The 10,136-nt window shown below is 53.6% G+C and overlaps 2 protein-coding genes across 9 annotated transcripts in view; both read right to left on the bottom strand.

The window, feature by feature from the left end:
* The window catches only part of SPOUT1 (SPOUT domain containing methyltransferase 1), an 8,177-nt gene extending 6,839 nt beyond the window's left edge, over positions 1–1,338 (bottom strand). For 2 of the 3 annotated variants that reach the window (XM_017499151.2, XM_017499150.2), the window contains exons 1-3: positions 1,232–1,338; positions 648–693; positions 263–388 (exon numbers count right to left, since the gene is read on the bottom strand). In XM_017499151.2, coding sequence (XP_017354640.1) covers positions 263–388; positions 648–693; positions 1,232–1,267 — 208 coding nt within the window. In that variant the 5' untranslated portion in view covers positions 1,268–1,338. The remainder of the gene's footprint in view (positions 1–262; positions 389–647; positions 694–1,231) is intronic. The other variant, XM_017499152.2, reaches the window with a different exon arrangement.
* Positions 1,339–4,521: 3,183 nt separating this feature from the next.
* Positions 4,522–10,136, bottom strand: part of KYAT1 (kynurenine aminotransferase 1) — a 38,114-nt gene continuing 32,499 nt past the window's right edge. For 5 of the 6 annotated variants that reach the window (XM_037728066.1, XM_017499142.2, XM_037728069.1 and 2 more), the window contains 10 exons: positions 9,501–9,650; positions 9,334–9,420; positions 8,967–9,095; positions 8,102–8,222; positions 7,387–7,463; positions 7,169–7,258; positions 6,883–7,069; positions 6,725–6,804; positions 5,128–5,214; positions 4,522–5,031 (listed from right to left, as the gene is read on the bottom strand). In XM_037728066.1, coding sequence (XP_037583994.1) covers positions 4,972–5,031; positions 5,128–5,214; positions 6,725–6,804; positions 6,883–7,069; positions 7,169–7,258; positions 7,387–7,463; positions 8,102–8,222; positions 8,967–9,095; positions 9,334–9,420; positions 9,501–9,650 — 1,068 coding nt within the window. In that variant the 3' untranslated portion in view covers positions 4,522–4,971. The remainder of the gene's footprint in view (positions 5,032–5,127; positions 5,215–6,724; positions 6,805–6,882; positions 7,070–7,168; positions 7,259–7,386; positions 7,464–8,101; positions 8,223–8,966; positions 9,096–9,333; positions 9,421–9,500; positions 9,651–10,136) is intronic. The other variant, XM_037728067.1, reaches the window with a different exon arrangement.

Below are 10,136 nucleotides of genomic sequence, written 5' to 3'. Positions count from 1 at the left end.
AAAAAAAAAAAAAAAAAAAGAAAAAAGAGAGGGAGAGAGAGAGATGAGGCTTACATTCCATAGGCTGGAAATTTACCTAAGCAGTAAGTCAGAACTCAGTTAGCTGGCTCCCTCCCTTCTCTGGGCCCCAGTTTCTCCATCAGGACAAGATGTTTGGACCTACTGGTCTGTAAGGGCCCTTCCAGATATGACGCCTCTGCTCTGCCTGCAGGACATCTACTGTGGGCCACAACCTGTGGCCCTCCCTAAGGCCCCAGCTCACCGCGGTCCTCCCTCTCTGCCGTTGCTTCCTCCTCTTCCTGGCGCTTTGCCTGTTCCTCCTGTGCCCGCTGCCGCTCCAGTTTTTTCGTCAGCTTGAGATCCTTCCATTTCTTTTTCTCCTCTTTCTCTAGATAAGAGAACATCCTGATTGTCGGAGGAGATAGTTCCCACTCATTGGGTCAGCCTGAACTCTGCAGAGCTGCTGGGTGAGCAGCCAGAGGGCAGCAAGGGGGCTCCCCAGGGCTTCCGGCCCCTGCCTCCCAACTTAGGGTGCTGTAGGACCCAGAGGGGGCACAGTTGGTGTCTTTCTCCAAGGTTTGACTGAGCACTGCTGAGAGTGGTCTATGGGGGGGGGGTGAGCGCAGATACTCCCCACCCTTACTTACTCTGCTGCTTCCATTTTCGCCACTCAATCCTTTGGCCGTGTTCACCCTAGAGAAGGAGTGGGAGGTGTGAGGCTGGTCACACCTGGAGGGGGTCCGCTTGCTCCTCCACAGCCAGCCCATCCACATGGGGCGACAAGGAAGCCAAGGAACCTCTGCAAACTGCTGCCCCAGAAAGCGGCAGGAGGGCACGGACCTGGAACCCGGCCTGGCACACAGCAAGTACTCAAGAAACTGTCGAATGAGTTCCCACAGAAGAGAAAACTGAGGCTCAGGGGACAGGACTGCCCACAGTCGCCCTGGAAGTCAGAAGACATAGCCACGAAAGGACTCCAGATTCAAGATTGCTAGCTGAGTCCCGCCTCCGTAATCTAGCGGGGGCCAGGGAGCCCTCTGGGGCTCCGGAGGGGACGTCGGCGCTGTTCCCATCCCGCAGCGGCTCACGCGGCACCTTCAGGGCTTCCGGCCTGGGATCAGCGGGAAGCAGGAAGCAGAAGGCGCGGCCTGGCCCCGGCGCAGACCCCCACGCCGCTGGTTGTCAGCCTCCACCCTGTTGCCCTGCGCGGGGTCCCGCTGCCCGCACTTACCGGGCCGCACGGGCGCTTTCTCCCGCGCTCCGCCATGTTCCGCACAAACCGTCGGCCACGCCCCTGCCAATGAGACTCGCCTCTTCCGGCCACACCTCCATCAAGCTGTCCAATCGGAGAACCAATGCTCACGAGGGCGTGGCCTGGGAGCCTGGCGGCTCCAGGAGCGCGTAGGCTGGTAGGGGTTGGACGAAGTAGGTGCCCAAATGGTTGGCATTGCGGTTACTGTCCTGAACCTTGGATGGCTGAGAGCTCTCCTCTAAATTCGGACAATTACAGCACTCAGACCTCCGCGTAGTTTGTTTTTAAAATTATTTTTTTGAGACAGGGTCTTGATATGTTGCTGAGGCTGGCTGGTTCCACAGGCATGCACCATCACGCCTGGCTTCCGTAAGACTTTATACATGGGGACCCTCGGGCCTTGAACTGCACTGTGATTCAGAGCTGAAAATGAGATAATTTAATCCAGGTTTCTTATAGATTGTTCATGTAGAGTTTTTTTTGTTTGTTTGAGGGAGAGTCTCGCTCCGTCGCCCAGGCTGGAGTGCAACGGCGCGATCTCAGTTTACTGCAATCTCCATCTCCTGGGTTCAAGCAGTTCTCCTGCCTCAGGCCCTCAAGTAGCTGGGATTACAGGCGCGCACCACCATGCTCAGCTTTTTGTGTGTGCGTTTTTAGTAGAGATGGGGATTCGCCATGTTGGCCAGCTTAGTGGAACTCCTGACCTCAGTGATCCCGCCCGCCTTGGCCTCTCAAAGTGCTGGGATTACAGGCATGAGCCACCGCACCGGGCCTCTTTCTCTTTTAATTAACAGACTTTATATTAGTTGGGAATACAAGTGTGAGCCACCATGCACACCTAATTTTTTTTTTTTTCTTTTTGTACAGGTGGTGTCTCACTATGTTGCCAGGGCTGGTCTCGAACTCCTGGGTTCAAGCAATCCCCCAACTTGGCTTCCCAAAGTGCTGAGATTACAGAAGTGAGCCATTAATGATTTTTTTTTTTTTTTTTTTTTTTTTTTGAGAGGGAATCTTGCCCTGTTGCCCATGCTGGAGTGCAGTGGTGCAATGTTGGCTCACTGCAACCTCAGCCTCCCAGGTTCAAGCAATCCTAGTGCCTCAGCCTCCTAAGTAGTAGCTGAGATTACAGGTGTGTGTGTCACCATGTCCAGCTAATTTTTGTATTTTTAGTAGAGATGGGGCCAGGCTGGTCTCTAACTCCTGCTATGTTGGCCAGGCTGGTCTCCAACTTCTGGTCTCAGAAGAGCCTCCTGCCCCAGCCTCCCAAAGCACTGGGATTACAGGTGTGAGCCACCAGGCCTGGCCCAACTTAGATCTTATACTAAATTTGTTGTGATTTTTTTGACAGGTTTATTTTGTAAGCGTGACTAAGACATTGGCCACATGAGAAAAAAAAAACACACACACAAAAAAACCCCAAAACAAGAACAAGAAAAAGATATGGACCATGTAATTGGGCTCAAAGTCTAGTCCTTCACCCCCCCCCCACTCCCCCAGGAGCCAGAGATGAACAGGGTGAGGGGCTAAAATCTCTGACCCTGTAAGTACACAGTGCAGAGTGGTTCCATGTAACTAAGAAGATATGCCTATCATCCAGAGACTCCAACGATTTTAGGAATTCTTTTTTTTTTTTTTGAGACAGAGTCTTGCTCTGTCTCATAGGCTGGAGTGCAATGGTGTGATGCTGGCTCACTGCAACCTCTGCCTCCCAGGTTCAACAGATTTTCCTGCCTCAGCCTCCTTAGTATCTGGGATTACAGGTGTGCACCACCACTCCCAGCTAATTTTTTTTGTATTTTTAGTAGAGACGAGGTTTCACCATATTGGCCAGGATGGTCTTGAATTCCTGACCTTGTGATCTGCCTGCCTTGGCCTCCCAAGGTGTTGGGATTACAGGTGTGAGCCACCGTAACCAGCCGAGGAATTCTTTACTAGGGGCAAAGACCGAATGTGTATTTTATTATATGGTATGTTCCTATCGGTTAAACATATGATATGAGCCAAACCCATGTGCTTGCTATGCAAGCACAACATGCAATTTCATGAAGTCACAAATGCAACTTCAAGGTAAGGCCTCTAATACCACCTATCCAAGGAATTCAGGAGCTACCACTGCTATCGAGTTAGACACACACTGGGCCAGCTAGAAGGCCTGGGCACATCACTTCACCTTACCTTCAGAATGCTTTCCTCACTTGTGAACTGCAGATAACTCAGGTCTCAGTCTCAGAGGATTAAGATGATGGGCATCCTGGCAGATAGAGCTTGCACAATCAACATTCATTCCTCCTCCTCCTGCGAATTATGTAAGTCCCTGGTCCTCCTAGCCGTCACTGTGCTGTTCTCTCACCCCTGTGGGAATGTCCATGTCTTCCTTGTCACAAGCCCCAATCCCCCCCCAACACACACACGACACCCCTACCCCAGCCACCATACCCAGTACCAATAACTGCTACCATCAGATTAATATCAGACACCAAGTTTGGTGGTTCATGCTTGTAAACCCGGCACACTGGAAGACCAAGGCAGGCAGATGACCTCAGATCAGGAGTTTGATACCAGCCTGTCCAACGTAGTGAAACCCCATCTCCAAAAACACAAAAATTAGCTGGGCATGGTGGCAAGTGCTTGTAGTCCCAGCTACTCAGGAGGCTGAGGCAGGAGAATGGCTTGAATCTGGGAGGTGGAGGTTGCAGTGAGTCGAACGTGCACCACTGCACTCCAGCCTGGGTGACAGAGCGAGACTCGGTCTCAAAAAAAAGATTAATAAGGCTGGGCGCGGTGGCTCAAGCCTGTAATCCCAGTACTTTGGGAGGCTGAGGTGGGTGGATCACAAGGTCAAGAGATCGAGACCATCCTGGTCAACAAGGTGAAACCTCATCTCTACTAAAAATACAAAAATTAGCTGGGCATGATGGTGCATGCCTGTAGTCCCAGCTACTCGGGAGGCTGAGGCCGGAGAATTGCTTGAACCCAGGAGGCGGAGGTTGCGGTGAGCCGAGATCGTGCCATTGCACTCCAGCCTGGGCAACAACAGCAAAACTCCGTCTCAAAAAAAAAAAAAAAAAAAAAAAAAAAAAAAAAAAAAAAAGATTAATAGTGAGGAATTAATTTGGGGGTCTTGGGTTCTAGGCCTGGTTGTGCCACAGTAACTATGTGACTACAGAAACCATTTGTAAAAAGTTGGGGGGTGTCTGAGGTTTTCCTGGGCATTTTTATCAAGTTACATCAGCCATCAGCACGAGTGTGAAGCAAAGAGAAGCCATCAGTAAGGATTCAAATAACTTAAACATTTTATTATGGATGAAAAGGAGGACTCAAACCTAAAGGCAACTTCCAAGGCCAAGATGAGCCAGGAAAGGTGAGGTTGTGTCTGAGCGTTAGCAGGGTTGCGACGTGATCAATACATTGTGGGACTCTGCCCTCCAGACTCAGCCAAGGCTCGAGAGACCAGAAGCAACCCAAGACCCTACAAACCCACCTATGGAGGCACAGGGAGAGGCCCAGGTCAGGCCGACCCTCGCCTCTCAGACAGGAGGCACTTGGTTCTCTACGATGAAGACAGGCGGCTCCCGCCCAGAACATTCTGTGTCATAAAGAGGTTTCCCAATACTGTCTTCCCCGACCTGGACATGGATGAAACACGGACAAAGACAGATATCCAAAGAGCATCCCTGTGGAGACGTGGGGATGTCAGGGCTAAGGGCGTGACTTCAGGGCTAGAGCTCCGCCTTCCACTTCCGCAGCTTCTCATCCATGGCCTGGAGCGTGGCTTCGTCCTGCACCAACACAGAATGGTCCAACCCTCTCCCCACGCGCCCAGGGGGCCTTGGGAAGCTCTGTGAGGTCTTTCCTCCCCCAGTCCCGCCCTTTACCTTCACAAAACAGAAGCGGATATAGTGGTCAAAGTGCTTCTTATGTGGCACACTACAGAAGATGGAGACAGGGATGGCCACCAAGCCCTGGGGAGGAGGAAGGACATGTCTCAACACGGCCTCATGGCCAAGCAGGCCTCAGCTCCGGCGGGACAGAGAGGTTCCCACAACCAACTGGGGAACTAGAGTTGGCTCCAACCCAGCACCAAGTGCTGCATCAAAGTCAGAGGAAAAGGGCCGGACGTGGTGGCCTGTAATTCTAGCACTTTGGGAGGCCAAGACAGGTAGATCACCTGAGGTCAGGAGTTTGAGCAGCCTGGACAACATGGGGAAACCCTGTCTCTACTAAAAATACAAAAAGTAGCTGGGCATTGTGGTGCATGCCTGTAATTCCAGCTACTTGGGAGGCTGAGGCAGGAGAATCGCTTGAACCTGGAGGGGCAGAGGTTGCAGTGAGCTGAGACCAGCCCATTTCACTTCAGCCTGGGCAAAAGAGCAAAACTCTGTCTCAAAGACAAAAAACAGAAAACAAAAACTCCCATAAAGTCAGGGGAAAAGAATCCCAGAGTGTCATTCCAAGTCCCTCTCTGGGTATAGAAGGCAGACGGAAGCTGAGAGAAGGAGGATCATGGAGCAGGTCAGGGCAGAACCAGAGAAGAACTAAGCCTTCCAATCATAGATGGAACCTGGAAGGACCTGAGTTCATGGGCCAGCTCCTCACTGTAAACATGGAAAGATGGTGACCCAATGAGACAGGAAATCCTGCCAGCCCACACCCCATCTCTGTGCAAGTTAGAAACAGGTTCCTCCGGGGCCGGGCGCGGTGGCTCACGCCTATAATCCCAGCACTTTGGGAGGCCGAGGCGGGTGGATCACAAGGTCAAGAGATCGAGACCATCCTGGTCAACATGGTGAAACCCCGTCTCTACTAAAAACACAAAAAATCAGCTGGGCATGGTGGCACGTGCCTGTAATCCCAGCTACTCAGGAGGCTGAGGCAGGAGAATTGCCTGAACCCAGGAGGCGGAGGTTGCGGTGAGCCGAGATCGTGCCATTGCACTCCAGCCTGGGTAATGAGAGTGAAACTCGGTCTTAAAAAAAAAAAAATACAAAGAAACAGGTTCCTCCGGCCGGGCATGGTGGCTCAAGCCTGTAATCTCAGCACTTTGGGAGGCCAAGGGGAGCTTGGATCACCTGAGGTCAGGAGTTTGAAACCAGCCTGACCAACATGGTGAAAGCCCGTCTCTACTAAAAATACAAAAATTAGCCAGGTGTGGTGATGCATGCCAGTAATCCCTGCTACTTGGGGGTCTAAGGAAGGAGAATTGCTTGAACCCTGGAGGTGAAGGTTGCAGTGAGCCAAGATCGCATCACTGCACTCCAGCCTAGGCAACAGAGTGAGGCTCTGTCTCAAGAAAAAAAAAATACAAAGAGAAAGAAACAGGCTCCTCATTGTTTGAAGTGGATGCAACCCTGCTCCAGGGTTCATGGCAGAGGCTGGACTAGGATCTGGCCCAGGAGCCTCTTGGCTGGGCACCCTTGGGCAGCAGACAACCTGTGAAACCATACATGGCAGCCCAGCAGTGGCCCAGCCCACCTTGTTCTTGATCATCCACTTGATGAAGCGGCTGTCATAGGGCTCATCCGCAGCTCCAGGCAGGTCAGGCATCTTCCTCTCTGGGAGACAGAGGCCACACTGAGCCCCCTGCTGCCTCCAGCCCCCGCACCCTGCCCAGACCGGCCAGTCTCACTCACTGAAGTCTGAGATGTCTGTGACGAGGAAGTAGCTGCCCTGGGGGATGATGGGCTTCAGCCCCACCGACTGTAGGCTGCGGATCATGTGGTCACGGCAGCGCTGCATGGCCTGCGGGAACTGCACGAAGTAGCTACTGGGTTGGCCGAAGAGCAGCTGCTCCCGCTCAAAGCTCTCAGCTACTGCAGCCTAGGCACGGCAGACACGCAGATAGATCAGCTGTTCCCTGATGCGGGGGCCAGCCAGGGTGCTTTCGTTGTCCCCCTACCACGCCATGAGGTCTCCTACCTGGCTCTGTGTGGGGCAGTGGAAGATGGAGTTCTGGTGCACAGTCCGCAGGTGCTTCATGATATGATCTGGACCCAGGACCCAGCCCACCTGGAGCAGGAACACCGGTAGGGGATGAGGACCTTCCAGGCCCAGCTTCAGCCTTCCTCACTCCTAGGACCACCTCACCTGCCAGGGATCTTGCAGAGGGCAGTGACCTCCCACCCTCAGCAACTCACCTTCCAGCCAGTGGCGCTAAAGGTCTTGCCGGCGCTGCCAATGGTCAGGGTCCGTTCCCACATGCCAGGGAGGCTGGCTGCCCAAGGCCAAACAGAGCAGCTGCTGAGATGGAGGTGATGGGGGAAGGGAGGGTGGTGGCTGGGGACCCAGGGGACACACAGGCTCTTGACATCCTGGATTCCTCTACACACTAAGCTATTTGCAGGATTTCTTTCTTTCTTTCTTTTTTTTGAGCAGAGTCTCACTCTGTTGCCCAGGCTGGAGTGCAATGGTGCCATCTCGGCTTACTGCAACCTCTGCCTCCTGGGTTCAAGTGATCCTCCTACCTCAGCTTCCCAAGTAGCTGGGACTACAGGCACGCGCCACCATGCCCAGCTAATTTTTGCATTTTTAATAGAGACAGGGTTTCGCCTTGTTGGTCAGGCTGGTGTTGAACTCCTGACCTCAAGTGATCTGCCGGCCTCAGCCTCCGAGAGTCCTGGGATTACAGGCATAAGCCACTGCACCTTGCCTAGGATTTGTTAATCTCATCCTTTCCACAACCAAGGAGGCAGGCGCTATTGTGATCCTGTGTACTCTGGGAGGCAAAGGTCACAGGATCTGCAGGGCTCCAGAACACTGGGTTCTAACTACCAGGCCTGTGCTGACTCCCAAGCGGGGTCAAGTCCCTGCCACCAATGTGCAGGGAAGGGGCTCCAGGCTGGCTCGGCTCACCAATGCTGATGTGCTGGTGCCCATCGTAGACCAGCCACTGGTAGACTTCATCAGTGATGCACACCACGTCATGCTGCTGGCACAGGCTGGCCACCAGCTCCAGCTCTTCCCTGGAGAACACCTGCAGAGGCCCAAGGAGAGCAAAGAGATGGTCTCAGCTGAGACCATCCCCAAACGCAGAGGCCTACTCAGAGGTTAAAGAATACAGCTGCAGCCAGGTGCAGTGGCTCATGCCTGTAATACCAACACTTTTGGGAGGCTGAGGTGGGTGGATCATTTGAGGTCAGGCGCTTGAGACTCACCTGGCCAACATGGTGAAACCCTGTCTCTACTAAAAATACAAAAATTAGCTGGGTGTGGTGGCAGGTGCCTATAATCCCAGCTACTCAGGAGGCTGAGGCAGGAGAATTGCTTGAACTCAGGAGGCGCAGGTTGCAGTGAGCCAAGATCACGCCACTGCACTGTAGCCTGGGAGACAGAGTGAGACTCTGTCTGAAAAAAATAGATAAATAGCGAATACAGCCGGGCCCAGTGCTAAGGGCTGTTTTGCACCATCCCATTGGATCCCTGCAACATTGACCCCGTGAAGTCAGTTCTCTCAGGTTCCCATATTACAGATGAGATACTTTGAGAGGCACAGTCACTATCCCAGGGTCACTGGGAAGTGATGGGGGCTCCCAGCCCTCAGGCCTTCCCTGGGGATTCCTGCCCCTCCCTGGACCTCTGGAGCCTGGGTCCTCAGACTCATTGTGCGTGGCCCTCCCACACACAAATGAAGAAACGGAGGCTCCACAGTAGCAACTCAGTAACAATGCGGGAGACATGACCAGGTCTGCAGGGGGCGATGGAAGGAGGTCTCCAGTACCTTGCCCACGGGGTTGTTGGGGGTGTTGAGGACCAGGGCTTTGGTGTGTGATGTGAATTTGCTGGCCAGCTCTGTGGGGTCCAGCTGCCAGTTGCTGCTGGAACCCAGTTCTCCATTCTGGCTGGGACTCTGCAAGAGCAGGTGGCAGAGGGTGGCACCACTTACCCACCTGACATGCAGTTCCTCCCCCAGCATCTGTCCCCACCTTCCCTCCCCTGGGCTCCCAACACACACCCCTCCCCTTTGCCCTCCCAGCTTAGGGGAACTGGCTTCCTTCACTTCCTTCCTCCTTTCCCAACTCCCAGAGTCCAACTCAGCCCATGCCTTGGATCCTTCTGCCCATCCACCCTCCGCCCAGCATCCTTACCGGCTTCAGGGACACAAACACAGGGTGACCCCCTGCCATCAATGTCATGGGCTCATAGCAGTCAAAAAAGGGTTCAATGATGATGACCTGATACAAGGGTCAAATCAGCTGGAGGCAGCACGGCCCTGACCTCTCGCTCCCACTCAGCCCACGTCTTGCCCACTCACCTCGTCTCCTTCGTCCACCAGCGCCTGGAAGGCTGTGAACAGGGCCCCGTAGCCACCAACAGTTACCAGCACATTCCTGAGCGGGTCTATCTCCTGACCCAGCAGCTTCCCAAAGAAACTTGCCAGGATCTTCGTCAGTGGTGGGTAACCCTGCCAGGACAGCAGGGGTCAACTGCTCAGCTCATCCTGGGCCCATCCTCCTGCCCAGCTGTACCCAAGCAATTCTAGCACCTTCCAGCAGCAGGCCTGGGGGCAAAGTCAGTTACTGACAGCCTGGGCCCCAGGGGACGTGGAATGGTTAGGCTTTCAACACTCTGGATTCCCCTACACACCAAATTATTTGTAGGATTTCTTTGATCTCATCCTGTCAACAACCCAGAGGCAGGTGCTGTTGTGATCTTGTGTACTCTGGCAGGTAAAGGCCACACAATCTGTATGGCCCCAGACTCTAGGGTCCTAACCACCAGGCTGCGCTGACTCAAATATCCAGTGCTAAGCTCTTCCATCTCCTCCAGCAGCATTTGCCATGGGGCCTGTTCTGTGCCAGGCGTGGAGCCAGGGTGGGGATTTAGCAGAGAACCAGAGGAAGTGCTTGCCTCCATGAACCTCAGCCCAAGAGCCCCTGAGGCAGTAGAA

This window comes from Cebus imitator, unplaced genomic scaffold (genome assembly GCF_001604975.1).
Source record: "Cebus imitator isolate Cc_AM_T3 unplaced genomic scaffold, Cebus_imitator-1.0 Scaffold254, whole genome shotgun sequence".
NCBI classification, from domain to species: Eukaryota; Metazoa; Chordata; class Mammalia; order Primates; family Cebidae; genus Cebus; species Cebus imitator.
The sequence above is the reverse complement of the archived record's forward strand: the minus strand, read 5'-3'. Positions and strand labels throughout refer to the sequence as shown.